Source organism: Acomys minous, assembly GCF_964271855.1.
Source record: "Acomys minous genome assembly, chromosome: 2".
Classification (NCBI taxonomy): domain Eukaryota; kingdom Metazoa; phylum Chordata; class Mammalia; order Rodentia; family Muridae; genus Acomys; species Acomys minous.
In genome coordinates, this window is record NC_140484.1 from 30,059,171 (window position 1) to 30,084,009 (window position 24,839).

At 41.2% G+C, this 24,839-nt stretch overlaps 2 protein-coding genes across 7 annotated transcripts in view; both read left to right on the forward strand.

Annotated features, from left to right (window-relative positions):
- The first annotated feature begins 580 nt into the window (after nt 1-580).
- RANBP6 (RAN binding protein 6) lies at nt 581-5,563 on the forward strand. Of its 2 annotated transcripts, XM_084755339.1 has the most exons (2): nt 581-822; nt 1,938-2,139. In XM_084755339.1, exons 1-2 carry the CDS (start codon nt 687-689, stop codon nt 2,006-2,008), a joined length of 207 nt encoding a protein of 68 aa, XP_084611465.1. In that variant the 5' UTR covers nt 581-686; the 3' UTR covers nt 2,009-2,139. The 2 variants fall into 2 exon arrangements, with proteins under 2 accessions (XP_084611465.1, XP_084611464.1); XM_084755338.1 differs by having other exon boundaries at nt 613-5,563.
- Nucleotides 5,564-7,217: 1,654 nt separating this feature from the next.
- The window catches only part of BRD10 (bromodomain containing 10), an 80,887-nt gene continuing 63,265 nt past the window's right edge, over nt 7,218-24,839 (forward strand). For 4 of the 5 annotated variants that reach the window (XM_084769726.1, XM_084769729.1, XM_084769727.1 and 1 more), the window contains exon 1: nt 7,218-8,895. In XM_084769726.1, the coding sequence (XP_084625852.1) occupies nt 8,276-8,895 (620 nt within the window). In that variant the 5' untranslated portion in view covers nt 7,218-8,275. The remainder of the gene's footprint in view (nt 8,896-24,839) is intronic. The other variant, XM_084769730.1, reaches the window with a different exon arrangement.

Sequence of the window (24,839 nt, forward strand, 5' to 3'; positions counted from 1 at the left end):
TTTCTAAATTATAATCCACAGGGCACGGGATTCTGATGTATGCCTGAGTTTGAACCTCACGTTCTACTTCTCTGCATGTGGTAGTGAGGAGGAAATCGTTATCCTTGAATTGACTTTATTTTGCAATCAGCTTTATTGTGGTTTTAACCATTATACCCAGTTCACCAATATAAATTGTATAACTCAGAAGCTCTTAATATAACCAGCATCGAGGGAATCATCATCACTATCAATTACAGAACATTTCCATCTACCCTCAAAATGAACTCCCCGGATAGCAGTTATAACTTCATATCCTTCGCCCTTCCACTCCAAATCCCCCACTCCATAGCAACCGCTAATTAAAGTCCGTATAGAGGTGCTTATTTGAGATCTTTCATAAAAAATAACGGGCATCATACAGCATGTAGACTTTCGGGGCGAACTTCTCTCTATCTCCTTTCTGTCTAGGCGAGCGCACACGGATCGGAAAACACAAGATGGGTACCCCAATAGGCATCCTGCTCCCTCCACACTGTAAACGCCGGATCCCCGCCTTCCACCGTTCCCCTCACCCCCTCCCCCCCCCCCGCAGCCCCGGAGGGAGCACCACCCCGCCCATCCCAGTCGTCGCTTCCCTGACGTCACTGCTTCCAGCCGCAGACTCCCTCCCTCCATCCCGGTCGCGGTAGCTTTGACAGGGCACGATGGCGGCGGCCGGCTCTGCAGGGATGCCGGCGACCGTGTCCGAGAAGCAGGAGTTTTACCAGCTCCTGAAGAACCTGATCAATCCAAGCTGTATGGTGCGGAGGCAAGCAGAGGAAGTCTATGAGAATATTCCAGGTCTGTGTAAGACTACGTTCCTCTTAGATGCCGTCCGAAATAGAAGAGCAGGTTATGAGGTGAGACAAATGGCTGCCGCACTGCTACGACGGCTTTTGTCCTCTGGGTTTGAGGAGGTCTATCCAAATCTGCCTTCTGAGGTGCAGAGGGATGTCAAGATTGAACTGATCCTGGCTGTTAAGTTAGAAACGCACGCCAGCATGAGGAAAAAGCTTTGCGATATTTTTGCGGTGCTGGCCAGAAATTTGATAGATGAGGATGGCACAAACCATTGGCCAGAAGGTCTGAAATTCCTCATTGATTCGATTCACTCCAAAAATGTGGTTCTGTGGGAAGTTGCACTTCACGTCTTCTGGCACTTCCCAGGGATTTTTGGGAGCCAGGATCGCCACGATTTGGATATCATCAAGAGGTTGTTGGACCAATGTATTCAAGATCAAGAGCATCCAGCAATCAGGACGTTATCTGCTAGAGCTGCAGCTGCGTTTGTCCTTGCTAATGAGAACAATATTGCTCTTTTCAAAGACTTTGCAGATTTGCTTCCCGGAATCTTACAGGCGGTGAATGATTCCTGCTACCAGGATGATGACTCGGTGCTAGAATCCCTTGTCGAGATTGCAGACACCGTACCCAAGTACTTGGGTCCCTATTTAGAAGATACTCTGCAGTTGAGCCTGAAGTTATGTGGCGACTCTAGGCTTAGTAATCTGCAGCGCCAGCTGGCTCTGGAAGTAATAGTGACCTTATCGGAAACGGCAACTCCAATGTTGAAAAAGCATACGAATATCATTGCGCAGGCGGTGCCCCATATATTAGCCATGATGGTTGATCTCCAGGATGATGAGGACTGGGTGAATGCCGATGAAATGGAAGAAGATGATTTCGACAGTAATGCGGTTGCTGCTGAGAGTGCGCTGGACAGACTGGCTTGTGGACTTGGTGGAAAAGTTGTTTTGCCAATGACCAAGGAGCATATCATGCAAATGCTTCAGAGCCATGACTGGAAATGCCGACATGCCGGATTAATGGCCTTGTCAGCCATCGGAGAAGGTTGCCATCAGCAAATGGAACCAATTCTAGACGAAACGGTTAACTCAGTTTTGCTTTTTCTTCAGGATTCTCATCCAAGGGTAAGGGCTGCTGCCTGTACTACGCTTGGACAGATGGCTACCGATTTTGCACCTAACTTCCAAAAGAAATTCCATGAACTAGTGATTACAGCTTTGTTGCGAACCATGGAGAATCAAGGTAATCAGCGTGTGCAATCTCACGCAGCTTCCGCTCTTGTTATTTTTATTGAAGACTGCCCCAAACCATTGCTAGTTCTATATTTGGAAAATATGATAAAAAGTCTACATTCCATCTTGGTAATTAAACTTCAGGAGCTGATTCGGAATGGAACTAAGTTGGCCTTAGAACAACTTGTGACAACCATTGCCTCGGTTGCGGATGCAATCGAAGAAAGCTTTGTTCCATATTATGACATATTTATGCCCTCACTCAAACAGGTTGTGGAGCTTGCTGTTCAAAAGGAGCTCAAGCTTCTTCGAGGAAAAACTATCGAGTGCATTAGCCACGTTGGTCTTGCTGTTGGGAAGGAAAAATTTATGCAGGATGCTTCGAATGTGATGCAGTTACTGCTGAAGACACAGTCAGACCTAAATAATATGGAAGACGACGACCCGCAGACGTCTTACATGGTTTCAGCATGGGCTAGAATGTGTAAAATTCTCGGAAAGGACTTTGAGCAGTATCTTCCACTGGTTATTGAGCCTCTTGTTAAGACGGCTTCAGCTAAACCCGACGTCGCTCTCTTAGACACGCAAGATGTGGAGAACATGACCGATGATGATGGCTGGCAGTTTGTAAATCTCGGCGACCAGCAAAGCTTTGGGATTAAAACCTCAGGACTTGAAGCCAAAGCAACTGCTTGCCAGATGTTGGTTTACTACGCTAAGGAGTTACGAGAAGGGTTTGTGGAGTACACGGAGCAAGTTGTGAAGCTGATGGTTCCTCTGCTGAAGTTTTATTTTCACGACAATGTTCGAGTGGCCGCCGCAGAAGCCATGCCCTTTCTCCTGGAGTGTGCAAGAATTCGTGGCTCGGAGTATCTGTCCCAGATGTGGCAGTTGATATGTGATCCCTTAATCAAAGCTATCGGAACAGAACCCGACACAGATGTCCTCTCAGAAATAATGAATTCTTTTGCAAAGTCCATTGAGGTAATGGGAGATGGCTGTCTCAATGACGACCACTTGGAAGAACTGGGAGGGATTTTGAAGGCAAAACTTGAAGGACACTTCAAGAACCAAGAGTTACGGCAAGTAAAGAGGCAAGAAGAGAGCTACGACCAACAGGTTGAAATGTCCCTTCAGGATGAGGATGAATGCGATGTTTACATTCTGACCAAAGTGTCAGATATTTTGCACTCACTGTTTAGTACTTACAAGGAAAAAATTTTGCCGTGGTTTGAACAGCTGCTTCCACTCATTGTCAATCTGATTTGTTCAAGTCGGCCGTGGCCAGACAGACAGTGGGGACTGTGCATATTTGATGACATCATTGAGCACTGCAGTCCAACCTCATTCAAGTACGTTGAGTATTTTCGGTGGCCGATGCTGCTCAATATGAGAGATAACAACCCCGAAGTCAGGCAAGCCGCTGCCTACGGACTGGGTGTGATGGCGCAGTTTGGTGGAGATGATTATCGCTCGTTATGCTCTGAAGCTGTTCCGCTCTTGGTAAAGGTTATTAAGTGTGCAAATTCCAAAACCAAAAAGAATGTCATTGCTACAGAGAACTGTATCTCAGCAATAGGAAAGATTATGAAGTTTAAGCCCAACTGTGTAAACGTAGATGAAGTTCTCCCACACTGGCTGTCCTGGCTTCCCCTGCATGAAGATAAAGAAGAAGCTATTCAGACTTTGAACTTTCTCTGTGACCTTATTGAAAGTAACCACCCAGTTGTGATCGGTCCAAATAACTCCAACCTTCCCAAAATCATCAGCATAATTGCAGAAGGGAAAATTAACGAGACAATTAGCCAGGAAGACCCCTGTGCCAAACGCCTAGCTAATGTTGTTCGTCAGATACAGACTTCTGAAGAATTATGGTTGGAATGCACATCCCAGCTTGATGAGGAACAGCAGGAAGCTTTACAGGAATTACTCAGTTCTTCTTGAAGCACTTTAATACCAATTCAATATCATCTATCCTAAAAGTAACTACAAAGTGTTGTGAGTGGATCCGTTACAAACGAGAGACAGCGCTTCTCTCTGCTGTGTTTCTCCAGGATCAGTGTTAAGGTCTTCTGTTTATTTTGCATGTGTAATCCCTTAAACTGTGCTTGTAACTTGTGGTTCCAGTTGTCTTTAGAGGTATTTGTCACTCTCCCCCTATTTAGTGCGAAATGTATAAATTGTTGCTGTTTGTCTGAACTATTGATGCTGGGCAGAACAGTATACTTGGTGCCAAGATGTCTGTGAGTATCACAAGATGCAAAGAGCTCACAAAGAAAGGGAAACTTCCAGGATAAATATCTCTGGGACTGAGAGTGGAGACTGTAGTGGCAGACTTGTTCTTCTGTTCATTATGGTAATGAAAGGCTGCTAGAACTGAGAGTTTCCAGGAACTGCAGTGGGTAAAGGAGTTCTTTTGTTTTTTTTTTTTTTGTTTTTTTTTTTGTTTCTGTTTTTTGTTTTGTTTTGTTTTTTGAAACAGGGTTTCTCTGTGTAGACATGGCTGTCCTAGACTTATTTTGTAGACCAGTGGGCCTCAAACTCATAGTGATCTGCCTGCCTCTTCCTCCCTGGATTAAAGGTGTGCGCCACCATGCCCAGTGGGTTTTTTCTTTCTTTTTTTTTCTATAATATAAATGAACCTTTTCATATAGAACTCCTGAAAAGTGCTTGAGTGTGACGAAATTCCAGTTCCCAAGGTGTCTGCCTGAGAGTTATAAGAACTTTTAAATTTCCTTAACCAGCCAGGCGGTGGTGGTGCACGCCTTTAATCCCGGCACTCAGGAGGCAGAGGCAGGTGGATCACTGAGTTCGAGGCCAGCCTGGTCTACGAAGTGAGTCCAGGACAGCCAAGGCTACACAGAGAAACCCTGCCTCAAAAAAAAAAAAACCAAACAAACAAACAAAAAATTTCCTTAACCAAATTGATCTTTAAAAAGTATCTAGAAGGAGGAAGTACTGAGGCATCTAATGCTGAAAACCTTTGACTGATGGTAACAAAGTTTATTACTAAGTAGTCAGTGTTTGTGGAAGTCAGCTATTGTTACATGTTTTACCAGAGTATTGCTTTGTGTGTGTCATATCCCTCTTACCCCCCACCAGACATTAAGGGAAACATTTATTCAGAATGGGGGTTAAATAGATTTCTATTTTGAAGCAGTTCCTAATGGATTCTACAGAAATAGGGAAACAAAATTTTATCCTTAATCATTAAAAAGAAAAGAGCTTTAAAACTAGTCATGTATCAGTGTGTGTGTATTTAAAAAAGCTCTATGAATTTAGGATTAATTGCATTAATTGGAATGTCTTTAATGCTGGTTTGTTTGTTTGTTTGTTTTGGTAGGGTAGAAAAAAGTTTCTACTTAACAAAACTTCATTCAAAATTTACAAACAAGAATGTCTGTTGTGAATTCCTGAGCCTTTTGTGAGTATTGTGTATGTTACCAAACAAATATGTCTGACCCAGTAAGTGCTCAATAAACTGTCAGTGTCGCTACTGTTAATTGTAGTTTTACTGTGTTCTTTTTTTGTACTTTAGAATTTGTTTTATATCGAATTTCTCCTCCTACTAGGTGTCCTCCTACTGTGTAGTCTATTGTAGACAGGGATATAAAGTTAGGATTTTAGATAGTTTCAGGATTTGATATATAGTATGGTTACAAGTGCATTTAAAATATATAGGAAAAATAGCTACCTTGAAGTTTAATAGTTTTTTTCTGGGTGGTGGGATTAAATGGCAACCTTTATCTATAATTTACCCACAAACAACACATTTCTTATATAATAAAGTGGGTTTTTTTTAAAAGTTCAAGGACCTGATTTTTCTTTCATAATAACTAGGATTACTATCATCTTGGCCTCTTCATGAACAGAGTTTAAGGTTCCTTCTACTTATGTGTCTTAAATCTTTTTTTCCCCCCAATTTCTCCAGTCTTGTGAAAACCTGGCTAATGATTTGTTTGTTTTTGTTTTTGTTTTTTCGAGACAAGGTTTCTCTGTGTAGCCTTGGCTGTCCTGGACTCACTTTGTAGACCAGGCTGGCTTCAAACTCACAGCGATCCTCCTGCCTCTGCCTCCCGAGTGCTGGGATTGATTTAAAGGCATGCACCACCACACCTGGTGGCAAATGATTTCTAATTGGGCGCTTGGAGTTTTAAAATAAGAGTTTTTAAAATCTGAATTTTGGCAAACTGTTTTCCTAAGTATTATTTTCCTCATCCGTGAGATAAGGCCAAGAGGCAGCTTATGTGATCATCGTGAGAAATCAAATAGATAATGAAGTAGTGCTGAGCAGCAGGAGGCTCAGTCTGTGGAAGCTGCTGGAGGAGAGCATTGAGATTGGTCTGCTGGCCAAAGGGGAGGGGCGTTTGCTCCAGTGCGGCTGGCTTTAGATTCTTGGGCTTTCTCAAAGGAAACGAAGTAAACCCAGCCAAGCATAATTGCCAGTTGTTGAAATAGAACTGGTCCCTACTTTTTTCCTCATGAACTGAGTTACGTGTGATAGAGAGAAAACTATAAGTGCCTGATGAATATATGCATGTGTGAAGTACTTTAAAATCTTGTGTTCCTGTTTACTATTTTAACTACAACTAACTGGTCTTTAACTTATTGAGCACAAAAAAATGTTAAGGTATTACATTTTATCAGTCCTTTAAAAGTCTTTGTTTATACAGAAGCAGACAATTTTGAGGATGAGATTATCTCAACCATTTAGTTATAAGTTTCATGTTCAAATTACACTTCCATAGTTTTGGTTTATGTTTTATTCCAAATTTAAAACAAGTAAGTCTGAACACCGTGTGCATTAGCAAACAGTAACATCTATTTGGGCTCATTAATTCTCCTCTATTTTAAGCAACATGTAAACTAATGTGATGAGTCCACTTTTTAGTCATTTTAAAGTAAAATGACACACCAATGACAAGCTGTACAGCTCAGAGTAGAAATATGTGGAGACATTTTAGTGCGATTGCATTCTCTTAATTCTTAGCCCAACTTAGGAATCCCGGTGTTTTTCGGTTTTTAAATTTCAACAGGATTCGCTTCCCAGAAATAGAGTGCTACAAACCACCAGTCTCTTTTTCGAAGTCCTTCAACTTCCTTTCTAAACTTTTCTAAATGCTGGTTTTGTTTTAAAAAAGGAGTCACAAGCGGGGTGCGATGATATTTATTTTACAACGGGTTCCCCTTATTCATTTTTCCGTAACAAAGGTTACCTAGGAACTGCCTTGAGAAAACTAACTTTTAGGACAAGCAAGGGTCTCACAAAAAGATTGTTTTCAGTCCCTTGATCACCTACCCGGGTGTGCATCAGCGCAGGCGCTCTTGCTCCCTCCACCCCACCCCTTACAGAAGTCCGCAGACTGATGACATCATTAATCCGCGCGCAACGCCGTGGGCCTCCGGGCCGGCGGAGGAGCCAAGTGCTGGCTTTGGCGTAGCAAGGCGGGACGAGAAGGGGGCGGGGCCACTCCGTGCCACTACGCATGCGTGCCGGGAATGGCGACGGCTCTCCTTTCTTTGCCTCTCCACACAGCTCTCCCCGGCGGCCGGGGGGGCTGAGTGCCCTCCCCCTTGCCTCCCCGCCCCTCCCCTCGCCCTCCCCCCTCGCCCAGCGGGGCTTCTAACTGACAGTTGTCGCCGGCCCGGTCCGTGCGCGCCGCCTCCTCCTCCTCCTGCCCAGGTCCCCCGCAGGTAGCCAGGGGCGGGAGGGGGGTGTGAGGGAGAGGAGGAGCCGCGGCCGCCCGGTGCTGCGGCCCACCCGGGAGGGAGCAGAGCCCTCTTACTCCTCGCCCCCTCCCAGCGCCCCGTCGGCCCGGGAGGGGGTGGGGCGCCGAGGCCCCGCCGGCCCGGCCGGTGAGCGAGTGAGGGAGCGGACGGACGGGCGGGCGGGGTGTGGAGGGTGAAGCCGGCCCGGGCCGCTCGCCGCCGGGGGGAGGGGAGAGAGGAGAGCACCTAGGCTCTCCTCTCCCCCCCCACCCCCGCGCGCCATGTAACCCCGCCCCGCGGGCGCGAGCCTGAGACCCCCGCGCGCGCGCCGGTCCAGGCCGGCGACTGAGGAGGGCAAGGCCCGATGCGGCAGGGGCTGCGCGCCGCCTCGGCTCTCTGAGGGAAGCGGTCGGCGCTCACGCGTGCCCCGGGCGCCTCGAGCGGCCGCTCCTCTCGACCCCAGCCTGGGCCTGCTCGGGGGCGGGGTGGGGTGGGGGTGGCGAGGCATGAGCGTGCGGGAGACGCCGGGGGAGATGGAGCGGGCCGCGGAGGAGCAGGAGGAGGAGGAGCGGCCGCCACCGAAGACCGGAGAAGGGGACGAGGAGGAGGAGGCGGTGGTAGTGGCAGCGGCCGCCGGGGCCTCCGGGCTGGTCCGCAGGAGGAGGAGTGCCTCCTCGTTGGACGAGGAGGAGGAGGAGGAGGTGGTGGCGGAGGCGACGGTGGTCGCGGGCGGTGGCGGTAAGGGGCAGGAGCTGACCTACGAGCTGCAGCAGGGCCACCGCATCCTGGGCGAGTTCCTGCAGGAGAAGCACCGCGGCCTCACCGCCCCTTTCCTGCAGCCCTTGGGGGGCGTTGCCGCCGGGGAAGAAGAGGTGGTCGAAGGGCGGCGCAGCAGCGGGGCCCGGGGCTGTCGCGTCCTTCCGCCGCAGCCGGCCCAAGGCATGTGTCTGTTGAAGATGGAAGAGAAGTTCTCCAGCGGCCAGTACCGGGGCATCACCGAGTTTGTGGCGGACTTCAGGTTGATGCTGGAGACGTGCTACCGCCTGCACGGCGTCGACCACTGGATCTCCAAACAGGGTCAGAAACTGGAGATGCTACTGGAGCAGAAGTTGGCGCTTCTCTCTCGGTAAGCGAGCCTGGTCCCTAGCGGGACTGACAGACAGACACAAACAGACCCGCACACGTGTCCGAGGAGGGGCTGGGCCAGGGCCCGGGGGGCGGCGCTGATAGGTGCGGAGTTGATGCCGGAACCGGGCGGGGAGGAGCAGAGCTAGACGCCCGGCCGGAGGGGTGTGGTGGGCTTGACTTAAAGGGTGAGCTTGAAGCCTAGGAGGAAGCCCAGCGCCAAGGACCCCAGACTCCGAGATCAGGTAGATGGGTTCAAGGTGGAAGAGTTAGTTACACGAGCAGGCGGAAGGAAAGGTTTTTGTTGGATGGAAGTTGAACCCGCCTCTTAGGGCATTTAAAACACCTCGTGGGGCAAAATACCTTTAGAAAAATACTTTCGGCTCGTGTGGAAAGATGGTCCATCAAAATTTGTGTCTTTTACTATCAGTTCCAGCCATTGAAAATTTAGTGTTTTAAAGTGTTTCTGTTTCATCTGAAGACATTGGATTTTTGCAGTGACAGGTAATGAGTACATCAACATAACATTTTCATATTTATACCTGCATGGTGAGGGTCTGTCTGTCTGTGTCTTTTTCTTCTTCCAGTGCTAGATAGAGAACAGAGGGTTTCAGGGATACTAGGCAATTACTCTACCATGGAGCTAAGTACCCAGTCTTAGACAGTTTTTATTCTACTAGTAATTATAGATAATTCAAATTGTACATTCTTTTTGGTATGTACATCTATACTCCTTCTTTTTCAGCAAGAGAAAATAAGCTAACATAGGACACTAAAATTAAGATTTTATACAGTAATCCCTATATATCGGGCATGAGCCCAGTAATAGAAACATTTAAATACTAGAAATGTGAATTAAGACCAATTTAAATTATGTGTGTTTGTGGGAGAGAGCACATTTGCACGCTGTGTGTGAGCATGATCATGAAGTAGAAGTGAAAAGAAGGTGTCTGATGTCTGCCAGAACGCTTCACCTTTTCCGTTGAGGCGTGGCTCCTCCCTGAGTGTGAGGCAAGTACACCCAGCCAGTCTCCATTCTTCATCGCCCTTGGAGCTGGGCTTACAAGGCTTGTTCCATTGTAACGGGCATGACGGGCTTACTGCAAAAAGTCATCTCTCTAGACTCTGGAATAGGAGTTTAACAAAATGAATTTTTTGAAAAACAAAGCCAGTAAGGTTGGTCATGTAACTCAGTGTATTAATCACATTACTGCAGTAAGATGAATAAATAATACTTCAAATCTGAACCTAAGCATTGTATGAGATACGTAAAATAATCTATTCTTCATTTGTTTTTGCCTGATCATAACTATTTTCAAAGCATTACTGACTAATTTCACTAAAAGAGTAATATAGTGGGTGCTTAACTCATTAGAAGGCAATTCTCTTTTTTTTTTTTTTTTTTTTTTTGGTTTTTTCGAGACAGGGTTTCTCTGTGTAGCCTTGGCTGTCCTAGACTCGCTTTGTAGTCCAGGCTGGCCTCGAACTCACAGCGATCCGCCTGCCTCTGCCTCCCGAGTGCTAGGATTAAAGGCGTGCGCCACCACGCCCGGCTAGAAGGCAATTCTCTTTAAGTAAACTAAAGTTTTTTTGCGTTCTTCACTGAAGTAGAATTATTCGGTAATAGGTTAAATGTTTACAAATTAGCTTTGAAAGTTACTTTAATATTTTTATTTGGTGATTTTTTAAAAACTGTGTGTTACTCTTTATAGTACATTGTGGTGAATATGATACATATTAAAAAGCAGTCCATTCACATGTCATCAATTTAAAAGGCTTTTTAAAAAAAGGTTTATTTTTAACTTATTTCTGTTTGTGGGAGAGGACATATGCATGTGAGTGCAGTTGCCCATGAGGCCAGAGTTTGTCCATCTACTCCAACTGAAGTTACAGGTGGTTGTGAGCCACCTGAAATGAGTGCTAGGAACTAAACTTTGGTCCTCTGGGAGAGAGCAGTAGGTACTCCTAACCACCTGAGCCGTCTCTCCAGGCCCACATGTCATTATTTCTAAGGAGGTAAATATACTCCAACTGATAAAGGATTTTATACACAGAAGGAACCTTAGAGTTCTTGTAGTCTATCTAGTTTTATAGATGGAGAAACATGCATGTAGAATAGACAAAATAGCTGTTGGAAGTTTTAGAAAGTAGCTAAGCTATTGATATTTTCAAAATTACTGTATACATAACAAATCTTAGTCCTACAAAAAGACAAGTCATCCCCCCTCCCTCCCCTGCCCTCTGGTTTTTCAAGACAAGGTTCTCTGTCTGCCCTGGCTGTCCTGGACTCACTTTGTACACCAGGCTGGCCTTGAACTCACAGAGATCCACCTTCCTCTGCCTCCAAGTGTCAGGATTACAGGCATGCACTACACACCTGGCTCTTACTTTTTCTCTTTTGCATAAAAATTTATAAATTGTTCCCAGTGGCTTATGTCCAGAAATATCCTCATGTGATCTAATAGTGTCTACACTTAAAATTTTAGCTTAAAATGGTATAAAGTGTGTATGAGTGTGTGTGTGTGTGTGTGTGTGTGTGTGTGTGTGTGTGTATGATTTGGTAGGCTAAAAGAAATAAAATTCTTGCATTTTAGTAGCAAAAATAATATAATGGTCTCAAATAGATAGTTTTGAGTCCCTTATGTTTTTGTACCAGTATTTTATGTATGCAAACATTTTGTAAGTGCTAGACTATATTTGTGGATACTAAAATTTTTTTTCTTTTTTTATATTAGCTTAAAATCTGAGTCATATCTGAGTGGTTTGAGTGGGCAGAACTTGGTGAAAGCTACAGCTGCTTGGAATACAAGTTGGATATATAAATGTTCTGTAACAGTATTCTACAGACTTTTTATGGATTATGATTTTCAGAAAATAGATGTCCTTATTTTTGGATTTCATAAAGTGACATATGGTATATAATAATTAAGCCAGCATCACATATTATTTAAGTTTTATTTGTTTCCTGATGTTTATTTCTTAGACACTGAGTTAATTATTTTCAAATGGTAAAGTTGCTGCATATATGGAGCTCGCAAGAATCCTCAGTGGGTGAAGGCATTTCCTGCCATGCCTGGGAACCTAAGTTTGATCCCTGGGACTCATGTAGTAGAGGGAGAAAAGTGACGCCCGAAAGTTGTCCTCTGACTTCTACTTGTGGAATACACAACCTCCTCGATAAATAAATGTAAAAAGAAATTTTTTTTGAACTGCTGCATATACTATTGAGCTTGTCATTGAGCTGCTGATGAGATATTGGGTAAAGAGGATGCCACATTATCATTGAGAGCAGCCTAGTGGTACTGGTACTGTGAACAGTTTCCAGTACCAGTAACAATTTCACAGTAAAAATATTAATCTAGGTTAGATGATGGCACAAATATTTATGTATTTGGTGGAGTTGTCCTTGATGAAAACATCAAAGCTGCGTGTAGAGGCCCATGCCTTTAACCCCAGCACTCAGAGAGGTAGATACACACTCATCTCTGTGAGTTGGAGGCCAGCCTGGTCCAGAAAGCAAGTTCCAGGACAGTCAGAGCTAACCCAAGAAATCCTGTCTCTACACACACACACACACACACACACCCAGAAAAAAATAAAAAAGAAATGAAAACATTAGTGCCTTGCCCCAGAGTAGTAAGGAGACATTTAAAATAATAATTGTATATAATTATATGATGGATATACATAAAAAAAATTAGAGGAAGTTGGCTTAAAGCTAAGGGAGAAGGGAGGGCAAGGGAAACTAGGAAAGGAGAAGGGGGAGAGTAGTTTAAAGCTGTTGGAGAGTTTGTACTTGAACTGATTCTTAAAGGAGTTGAACACTGTTTTTGGATTTTTTTTCTGGAGAGTTTGATGAGGACATTCCAAAATGGTAAGCTACAGTGAACACAGAGTATGAAACAGTGTCAAGAAAGTAAGTAATTCTGTATGCTTTAGAAGGGGTCTAGAATCATATCTACACCCCAGAAAAGTATGTATATTGATCCATTGAGAAAAGGAATATATTAGGACCTGAGTATACTCCATTGTTTTCACTTGTGTCTTTGTATACGTATAATCATAATAAATATAGAAACATTTAAACAAAATTTGTATATGCTACTACTAAATTGTTTCTTTCAGAACCAGGATTAAAACTGAGGACTGTTCTTTCAGTTTCTAAAACCTGGTTAATTGCTTGCATGAGCTATAGGTGTGGATTTTTTTTTCTTAAAGTGACACCATGTTTTTGAAAGTCCCAACATACCTTTTAAATAATTAGTTTTAAAACTATACTTTATACCACTTGACTTAGTTAAGTTTCTATTGCTGTGATAAAACATCATGATGAAAACCAACTTGGGTGGGGGAGCTGGAGAGACGGCTCAGAGGTTAGGAGCACTGCCTGCTCTTCCAGAGGTCCTGAAATTCCCAGCAACCACATGGTGGCTCACAACCATCTATAATGTGATCTGATGCCATCTTCTGACCTGCAGGTGTATGTACAGGCAGAGCACTCATACTAATAAATAAATACATTATTAAAAAAAAAACAGCTTGGGGAGGAATGGTTTTATTTCATCTTGCAGTTCCATAGTATACCCATCACGGAAGGAGGTCTGTGCAGGAACTCAAATAGTGCAGGAATCTGGAGGTAGGAACTGAAGAATTCAGAGGAGTGCTGTTTACTGGCTGTTCATGGCTGCCCAGCCTGCCTTTCAAACCATCTAGGACCATCTGCCCAGGGTGGCACTACCCGGTGAAGTAGGCCCTCCCGCATCAATTACCAGTTAAGAAGCAGGCCAGTTTAGTGGGGAATTTTTCTAAATTAAGATTCCCCTTTCTAAAATGATAGTATCTTGTGTCAGGTTAACAACTAGCCAGTGTTCTTCCCATTCCTATACACTCTTCTCTATTAGATAATGTGTGTATTCTCAAGAAAGTTATGTTTTAGAATTAATATCATTTATTATTTGAGGCAACTAAGAAACACCAGTTAGCATTAATAATAGGGAATAAGTTGGCAAGGTAGGTCATGCTTTCAATCCCAGCATTCAAGAGGACAAGGAGCTAGAGAGATGGCTCAGTGGTTAAGAGCACTGGCTCCTCTTCTAGAGGTCTTGAGTTCAGTTCCTGGCAATCACATGTTGGCTCACACCCATCTGTAGTGGGGTCTGATGCTTTCTACTAACTTTCAGGTGTACATGGAGACAGGCATTCATATAAATAAATTAACTAAAAAAACAAAACGAACCAGGGAGGACAGCCTGGTGTATGTGAGTGTGTGTGTCTGTGTCTGTGTGTTTTACTTATTAATTTTTATTATAGCTTAGGCCTTAGCTCAGGCTACCTCCTAGCTAGTTTGTATCACTTAAATTAACCCGACTATTCTAGTCCCTGTCTGCCACATGGCCCATTACCTCGCTCTAGGTACATCCTACCTCCTCCTGTCCCAGTGAGGAATCTCCCCTCAACTCTTTTCCCAGAAGTTCTGCCTTCTCTTCCTGCTTCAGCTTTTGGCCACCAGCTCTTTATTAAGCCAATATGTTTACAAAGTACTGAGGCAGATGATAGCCCTATGAATAGCAATAACAAAAGTACTCAGCTCTCTGCCGGTACCGAAATCATCATTTGAATAATACAAAGACAGTCTTTACACAGTGTACAAAAGTGTTACTCTGTGTGTGTGTGCGCGTGTGTGCATGTTTGTGCGCATGAATATGTGAATATGTGTATGCGTGTATGCACCAGCTGGAGCTACATAGTGAGAGCTTGTTGAAAAAAATAGAAATAGGGATAAAGTTATGTAAGTGGAAAGGAATGGAAGAATAGATGTGTAATAGGAAGCTATATACAAGATTTAGGAAAATGGGCTGAGAGCTGGTTTAGCAGTTAAGAGCACTTGATGCTTTTTCTTTCAGAGGACCTCATTTCATATCCCAGCCACTCATAACCACTTGTAGCTCCAGCTCCAGGTGAACCAGTGGCCTGTTTCAGTACCCACACACACACACAGAGACACACACACACGCACACACACATACAATCTTTAAAGGAAAGATTTACAAAAATGACAACTATTAAAATTCTTTCAAAGTTGGCCAGTGGAGTTTCAAAAATTCTAAGAATATTTACATGGGGCTGGAATGATGGCTCAGTGGTTAAGAGTCCTGACTGTTCTTCCAGAGGACCTGGGTTCAATCTGCAGCACCTACACGGCAGTTTACAACTGCCTATAACAACAGTTTCATGGGATCTGACATCCTCACACAGACAAAACACCAATATACCTAAAATAAAAATAAAGCATTAAAAAAAAGAAAGAAAAGAAAAAGAATATTTACATGTAGCCCAAGTTAGATTTTTTTTTTAATTTTAAAAGGCTGATGTTATAAAATATCCATCATCCATGAGCTAATGTAGGTGAATTAAGATTTTTGCATTTGAACATTTTAGATCTTTTGATAAAAATAATCTTAAATATCATTAATTTTTTCTTTCTCAGTTAAGCTGCTGTTAATATGATATGTGTATGGTCTAAAATTCTCTTAAAACAGAGGTTCTCAACTTTCCTAATGCTGTCAAACAGTTCCTCATGTTATGGTAATACCAGCCATAAAATTACATTTTTTTCTACTTCATAACTAATTTTGCTACTGTTTAGAATTATAATGTAAACATCTGTGTTTTCTGATGGTCTTAGGTGACCCCCCTTCCCTCCCCCTTCAAAAGGTCATTGGAACCTTGCTTGAACCATTGAGAAGTACTGTCTTTTTTTAAAAAATTATTTATTTTATTTATTGTATATGAGTGCTTTATCTGCAGAAGAGGGTATCAGATTACATTATAGATGGTTGTAAGCCATCATGTGGTTGCTGGGAATTGAACTCGGGACCTCTGGAAGAGCAGGTGGCGCTCTTAACCACTGAGCCATCTCTCCAGCCCCCAAGAGAAGTACTGTCTTAAAATAGCTGAAGGTTAGTTTATTAATTACTTTTTAATTGGCAAGCTGTTTTCCTTGGAGATGGAAATACAGAAGTATCATTATTGTGTACAAAAGCCTCAACATTTTAAAAATTGAAATGTGTAAGAACAAGTTGTAATTGAATCAAAATAATTCTACAGACTGATTTTAATCTTCTAAGTTAAATTTGAGGTTTTGTTGCCTTATTTTTCAGTTAATATTTGGTTAAAAATTTTGACAAGAAGCTTATTTGTTCTGATTGATCCTGCCCACCAAGTTCTGTCATTCTCTTTTATGAAAAAGGTGAAAGGTTTGTAAGAGCTTAAGAGAAGCCAAAGTATAGATTTATTTATTTACTTACTTACTTACTTATTTGAGACAGGGTTCCTCTGTGTAACAGCTCTGCTGTCTTGGACCAGGCTGATCTTGAACTCATAGAGATCCACCTTACTCTGCCTCCCAAGTGCTGGGACTAAAGGCGTGTGCCACCATGCCCAGATTAGAATTCTTTTTTTTGTATAAATATTTAAACATTGGAGATTTTTGGCCTTTAGTTAGAATCTGCACTTGTCTCTTGTTCAGAACTATATACTATTAAGAGTTTGATATTGATATTGCATGTAATTTTAGTTATAATTGCCATTTGTTTTAGAAAAGTTTTATTTAGAAACGTCCCTGGAAATATTTAAGTGTGGTGGCATGAAAATAGAACTCATTAAGATGTTTATTGATCACTTCTTTTGTGACCAGTTCTGGGCCTTGTGAGCACTCTCTATTTCCAAAAGATTTAAAAGTTAGTAGGAAGAAGTGTGTGGTAAAAGGTAAAAAATAGTTACATGGAAAGAACTCTTAGGTGGCAAGATGCTATTTTCACAGCACCCAGTTTTGATGTACTTATATGTCACTTACTTTGTTTTTTCTAAAGGGTCCAAAAAGGCGTAAGACAATTATGGGAGGAAACTCCTCATCTAAGAGAGTTTATCAAGACCTTAACTGTTTTTGTATTCAAATTGAGAAGAGTAATTACTTGATGAGGTTGATTGGGAATCTTGGTTTAGCTTGTAAATAAAGTACTCTTCAGTGTTTCATGGGAGCATATTTCAGGAGTACTGTGATAAGCTATACTCTAGAGTGTTAGAAGTGGAATAACTACTACTGTGGGTGTGAAGTTCAAAATCTCTTATTCAAGACCTCATAGTTTTAAGCTTGATGAAATTGATCTCATTGAGAGCCGGGCGTGGTGCTGCACGCCTTTAATCACAGCACTCAGGAGGCAGATCACTGTGAGTTTGAGGCCAGCCTGCTCTACAAAGTAAGTCCAGGACGGCCAAAGCTACACAGAGGAAACCCTGTCTTGAAAAACAGGGGTGGGGGGGAGGTTGAGATTGACCTCATTGAGTATTTGAACAGTTCTGTACTAGATAGTACATAATATCATCTAGATATGTTGGCAAACATTATCCTGTTCCTTCAGGTTGATTGGTGAAGAGAAACACACAGATCTGGAGACAGGAAAGTACAGTGTTGGACAAGGGTGCCAAGGCAGAACTTTATATTAGAATTGCTTGTCTTTAGCTATCTTTTGTGGGAGAAAAAGATTATGGAAGATTGTAGTTAAATATGTACGCCATCTATTAAAAGCCAGATAGCTTGATAGAAGGCAGCTAGTGAGGCTAGAAACATTATATCATGGCACCAATAAGAGGTATTATTTTCAGTACTGTAAATACTGAGAGAAATCAGCTTCAAGAAGGTTATTTCCTTTTCTATTTATATTTTAGCTTTCAGATCATTTTTAGGCTATTTTCTTAAAATTAGAATTACTCAAGCAAATAATAGCCATTTTTTATTGTCCATAACCTTGTATAATTGAATCTTTAACATTCTTATTAAATTGCCCTACTCAGTGGTAGGTAATATTATCTACCCAAACCTTTTGCTGTACCATCTCCCACTTGAGACTTGTAAATGTTCTAGAATTATTCATGCTTAGATCTTAGGATATTGAGTATATATACTTTGAAACAAGGGAAATCAACAAAATAATAGAAAGTTGCTAGGTTCATCCTCCACCCTCTTTCTTTTCCTTTCCACAGAGTTTTGATTGTCCTAAGCTGACCTTGAGTTCGTTGTGTAGTGCTGGTGATCAGTCCCCATGGCTTTGTGCATGATAGGCAGGCATTGCCAGCTGAGCTAAGCTACATCCTTAGCCCCTTTAAAAAAATGTTCTGTGTGTATTCCTAAAGTTTATATAGTAAGCATATTAATTTTTATGTTGGAATATTTTATTAAAAATTAGTCCTTATAAATTTGAATAAATTATATAGGTAAGAAGTTGGGCTTGGATGTAAATCATCAGAGCTGTGATATAGGATACTTGAGTATGTGGTTATAACTTTACATTAGAACTGTGCTTGTTTAGTATTTCTACTCTTACTTTTTCTGCAGTGGTCATGTATTGCAGTTGTTATTTTTTAAAATTCCACTCAAAATATAAAACCCATATGTTTTTAAGGTGCAGTTCTAAAGATTTAAAATAGCTAGTACTAAGGAGTAAATCCAAATTTTACTGTGTAAAAGCTTTTGAGTACAGACATCTGAAAGTATTTTCAGATAGAAATAACTCTTTTTAATGCCTTTTCAAATGTTAGTGTGTTTCAGAGTTCACATTTGTCGATTTTGATGTTGGGATATACACTAAAAGATTAAAAATAATGAATAGAAAATAAAACTTATTTCACCTTATAAGTGTTGCTGTTCATGAGGTTTGTCTTTTGTGTTAAAAGTGAAAAGCGGTGCTAAGAGATAAAATGCAGGAAGTGTTTGAATTGGTAATTTAGCATGTGGAATGTGCTTGGGAATCTTCTTTTCCCAAAGGATAGCTCTCTTTTTCAGATACATCCCATTTGTTAAAGATAAAATTTCTTGCAAATGATAGCATTCTAATTTATAGGGACTATAGCTTTAGTTTGCAAAAGACTTGGCAGGTTAGCATGTTAGCAATTGAAAAAACTACTAATCCAAGCTAGCCTCACAAAGACAAATCATCATGATTTTTTTTCTTATTTGTATAATGGTGGGGGCATATCATTGAAAGTAAAAGTTGGATTATTAGGCATGTGAAAGGGTGGAAATAAAGGAGAGCCAGAGGTGATGAGGGTGAATATGATCAAGTACATTATTTCATGTATGGAATGTCACATGAAGCACCCTTGCATATTTTAATATATGCTAACAAATTTTTAAGAAGAAATAAACATGTGGCTAGAGCGATAAAGCGGTCCATAACTACCTACCCTGCTAGGGAGCATAAGTTTGGACCTCCAGTATCTTTGTAAAAGCTGGATATGGTGGCCCTGGGAGAGAAGTAGGGAGATGCAGAGACAAGGAAGGTTCCCCAGGGCTTGCTGGTCAGCCAGGGTAGCTGGTTGGTAAACTCTGGGTTCAGGGAGAGACCTTGCTTCAAAAAAGAAGGTAAAGAGGATTAGAGAGATGGGGTAGTGGTTAAGATTGCTGTTGCAGAGAACCCAGGTTTGATGCCAAGCACCTACGTGGCAGCTCCACAGCCATCTGTGACTCTAGTTCCAGAAGACCCAGTATTTTACAGCCTTCATGGGCATTAAGTATGCACATATTGTACACATGCATATATGCAGGTAAAACACTTACACACATGAAAGAAAGTAAAAATTCCTTGTCAAAATAGTAAGATGGAGCCAGCCTTGATGCACTAACCCATGCATTCACACAAACATGCACACATACACAATTTCTTTAAAGGAAGAACTTAGAGTTAAGTAGGACAGATGATTTTTGTGGTAGTATATATTCTTAGCCTTTTTGGTTGAGACCAAGAAATCTTTTCCACAAAATATGCACTCAGGTATAATACTATTTTCCCAGTAGCATTTCATACTTTTGCCTTTTTAAAATATTTATATCTTATTGTATTTATTTGTTTGTATGTTTATGTGTACTGTGCCCACATACACAACAGCATGCTTTGTGGAGGTCAGAGAACTGCTTGAGGAAGTCAGCTTTCTCTTTCCATCACGTGTGTTCTAGGGATCAAACTCAGATCATCAGACTTACCTACCAGGCAATCTTCCGGGCTCATATTTTTGTTTTTAAGACTGCTTTTCAAGCAGGCCTGATTGCTCATACCTGGATTTTCAGTGTTTGGAAGGTCAAGGTAGGAGAATATGAAACCCTGCCTTGAGAAACAGTTGAAACAAAATGCTAGACCAGCCTTGGTGGAAGGTGCTTTTGATCCTAGTGCTGGGTCATAGAAGCAGGTGAAAATCAAAGAACTGGAAACAAAAGATAAATAAAAAAAGTTTGTTTTTGTTTTTGTTTTTTACTAAATAAACAATTTCTAAAAAGACAGTTCTGATCATTTTCTCAGGTTGTCTTGAAAAGGAATACTCCATTTTATTTCACACAGAAAGCAACAGGCCTTTTAAGAAACTCAATACATATTTTTCCTGTAGTTATAAAATCAGCATTTTTGACATATCTGAATATTTTATATTAGAAGATGAAAATACTAGAAAATAATCAACAAAACTTAAGACATTTTGTTTTTGCTTTGAATATTTGTGCTTGTACTTAGAATATACATTGATTCTTGAGTCCTTTATTTTATTCTCTGATGCTACCTTATCTAAGACTTCCTAACCATTCTTTCTTAAGTAATTTTCCTCTTCTGAGTCATTATCACCTTTAATGTGCTTTGTTCTTAATAGGTTTTTGTTTTACAACCTAATACATAATGTCATTCAGTTTAGTTACATATAATATATTTCTCCTCTCAGAAAATAAACTCCTAGCACAGGGACTTTCTACTTGGTTTGCTGCTATTTAACTTTTGTAACTATTCACTTCAAATTAAAACGTAAGTGGCTCTTTAAGAACAAAGGAATTCAGTAATTACTTGTTGGGTTGAGAGAAGCTGCATACTCTCTTCCTCAAGGACTAGATAGAGTTTTTAGAAACCTGACAAAATTCATGTTTGAAGTTTGGTCAGCTTAGGCAGTTTAGTTTGACTCTGCTGAAATGGGGGTGGGGGCGCATGATACTGAATTTGCCTCCTAGTGTTTTTGTAACTTCATTCTAATTTATAGCAGTAGTCTTTGATTAGTTTATCAGTCTAGAACAATGGTTCTCAACCTTCCCTTTAATATAGTTTCTCATGTCGTGGTGACCCCCACCCATAAGATTATTTCTGTTGCTACTTCATAACTATAATTTTGCTGTTGTTACATAAATATATGATTCAGGATGTCTTTTAAGTGACCCTTATGAAAAGATGGGTCATCATCCCCTTGGCCCCCTAACCAGGGATCACTATCCACAGGGTGAGAAAAAGAGCCTATCTTGGTTGCCTTTAATACACAAAATCCTAGCAAAAATTTCAAAATTCCATTTTGACGTTATTTTTATAGTAGTTAACATTATTGTCACTGCTACCTCATTTGAAAGGCTTTACAAACATTGTTATTCCCATAGCTTTTAAGTTATTGAGAGGCTGGAAAGATCATTCAGAGGTTAAAAGCAATAGCTGCTTTTACAGAGGATCCCAGTTCAGTTCCCAGCACCCACATCAGGTGGCACAATACCCTCTAGAAGAACTCCTGGGGGATTCAGTACCACCTCTGGCTTCTTTGGATACCGACACATGTATGTTACACATGCATACATGTAGGCTCTCACACATACACATAAAATAGAATCCTTTAGAAAGATAGTCACTGATTTCATGAGCTGTTTTACAAATGGAAAATATTAGGCACTAAAAGATTAATTTGCCTAGACTAATTAGTGGCAGGGCCTAGATGGTTTGGCTGAAGAGCCAGTGTTTAACCTCTGCTCTGCATTGCCAAAAGATGTAGGGATTGAGAAAATAGAATCTTTCTGATGAGAGAAAAACTGGGGAGGAAATGATTATAAGGAATTTCAAGGAATAGGAGCTAGTTAGAGTCCTTGGGTTGTAGGACTGACACTATTTGTAATATTGTTTTTTAAAAAATAATGGTAACATAGGCACGGCATGGGGGTTCATGCTTTTAATCCTAGCACTTGGGAGGACAAGAGACGTGGATCTCAGTGAGTTCCAGGCCAGCTAGACTTACATGATGAGACCCTGTCTCAAAAAAAAAAATCAAACCCAACAGCAAAGCATATAAAATACCTATTATGGAAATCTAAAGAGAGTGATTGAAATGTATCTAATGTATGTTAACTAATTAGCAATCCAATGATTATGTTTGTGTTAATTGTTTATTAAGAAATTATGTGTATATCTAGTAGCAAAAGCTAAATGGTATAAGAAGGAAATAAAATTTTTCAAAGAAGTCTCTGACTAGGGAGTTGGCTTAGTGGATAAAGTGCTTGCTGTATAAGCTAAGAACCTCACCTCGGCACCCACATAAAAACTGGGTACTACAGCCAGGTGTGGTGGCACTTGCCTTTAATCCTAGCACTCGGAAGGCAGAAGCAGGTGGATTGCTGTGAGTTCGAGGCCAGCCTGGTCTACAAAGAGAGGTCCAGGACAGCCAGAGCATCACAGAGGAACCCTGTCTGGAAAAACCAAAACCAAAACCAAACCAAACCAAACAAACTGGGTATGGCAATGCATTCCTGTAATCTCACTCCTGGGAAGCAGAGCTTGAAGGATGCTGAAGAGTTCCTCCAACCAACAGTCTAGCCAGTTCGTGAGCTCCAGGTTCAGTGAGAGATCCTGTCTTAGGTGAACAAGGAGAAGGCAATTGGGAAATACACCAGACATGAACTTCTGCCCTCCACAATAGCCTACACACAGGTATGGCACTTGCAAACATACATATGTTGCATACACATGCACACTTTAGATAGATGATGGATGGAGGATGGATGAATGGATGCATGCATAGATGGATAGATAGAATCTTCTTTTACCAGCAATACGGTCCTCTTACTATTTTGAAACCACAATTGTTTCCTGTATCTAAATGGTATCTAGTAACCATTTTAGACATGTTCAAACCTATATTTGTGGCTTGTTTTGTTTTGGTAGTGGTGATAATTTTACTGTTGCTAAGCCTATGTAGCTCTGGCTAAAAAACTTGTGTTTTTTTTACTTTCTTCCACTTCATTTAGTTCCCTTATTAAAAATGGCAGTTAATTCTGAGCTTGTATATTTGTAATGGTGCTACTTAAGTTTAAGCCATTACCATTTCTTACCTATAGTTACCTAATTTCTGCTTTCTCCTTTGAGTTCATTTTCTGTCCATCAGCCATTTAAAAATAAACATTAAGAGAAATCAGTAAGCACTCTTATGGGTAAGTGCTTAGTTTAACTCTGGCACACGCCTTTAATCCCAGCACTTGGGAGGCAGAGGCAGACAGATGGCTGTGAGTTAGAGCCCAGCTTGGTCCAGAATAGTCAAGGATACACAGAGAAACCCTGTCTCAAAAAACAACCCAAAAAACCAAAAAAGAATTTAACTCTGTTCTTCCTACATATCTGTCAAAGCACCTACCCACTAACTCCTTCCCCTTTCTATGTATTTATTTAGTGTTTGGGTGTGTGTGCGGTGGCTCTAGAGTGGAGGTCAGAGGACCAATTGGGAGAGAAGGTTGTCTTCCACTATGTGGGTTCTAGGGATCAAACGGGTCATTAGGCTTGACCCATTTCTCACCTCATGGTCTTTGCATTTGAACACATATTCCTAAGTTGTTTTTATCATTTTGATTTGGTTTTACATAGTTGGCTCCCTTTGTCACTTCCTCAGAGAATTTTTTAAAATATTTTTTAAGATTTATTTTCTTACTTTTTTTTTAACTTTGTGTACATTTGTGTATCTGTGTTGGTATGTGCATGTGAATATAAGCACCCATTGAGGTCAGAGACATCGGATCTCCCAAGAGCAGCATCTCCAGATTTTTGTTAGACTCCTGATATGAGTGCTAAGAATTGAACTCTGGTCCTCTGCAAGAGCAGTCTGAGCTCTTACTGAGCTATCTCTTCAACGCTGAGAAATTATTCTTGACTGAACTAAGACTATATAACTTAGAACTTATGTATATATCTATTTACTTTGATTTTATATATCTTCATTACAGCAGTTGTACCAGTACCTAGCCACACTACCTATAAGCATTTAACTAATGCTCAATGAAGGCATAAATAAAATGAAAACAAGTGAATGGATCTATCTAGAATTTGTTAGTCAAGAAATGAAGTTGAGAGGCTGGGGATTTAGCTCAGTGGTAGAGCACTTGCCTAGCAAGCCCAAGGTCCTGTGTTTGGTGTTCAGCTCTGGAAAAAAAAAAAAAAAAAAAGAAATGAAGTTGAATACCAGATGTTTTGTTATTCTTGTGTGCAGCCAGCCAGTTGTTGCAACATCACTTTTCTCCATTGTTTTGAAATGCCATCTTTATGATAGCATCCCTCGTGTGTTTGAACTCTCCACTCTGTTGCTGACCTTTATTCATTTGTTGCTGTATTTCTTTATTTTTTGTGACTTTAAATTTTCTCTTTTTATGTTTGTGTGTGTTTGTGTACGCACGTGCGCACATGCGGAAGAATATGCATGCATGTGTACTCTGTTCACATATATGTAGAGGCCAGAGGATAACTTAAGTGTCATCCTCAGGAACACTGCCCACCTCTTTTGAGGCAGTGCTAGACCAGACTAGTGACCAGCAAGTCCCATGGATCCTCCTGTCTCCACAATACTAGGATACAGGTACCTATTGCCCCACCCAGATTTTCTTACCTGGCCAAACTTAGGCCCTCATGTTTGCAAAGCAAGTGCTTTTTACTGAGTGAGCCCACCTCTTGAGCCCCTAAAATCCTTTAATATCTGGTAAAATGGGTCCTCTGCCAAGACAAGTGTTTTCCTGGAGTTACTTTTTTCTATAAGAAGTTTGTCTTTTTATTAACTTGATTTCAAATTTGTCAAACAAACAAACATGATTTGGTCAATTGGCACAAGGAATATATGAGAAAACTATAC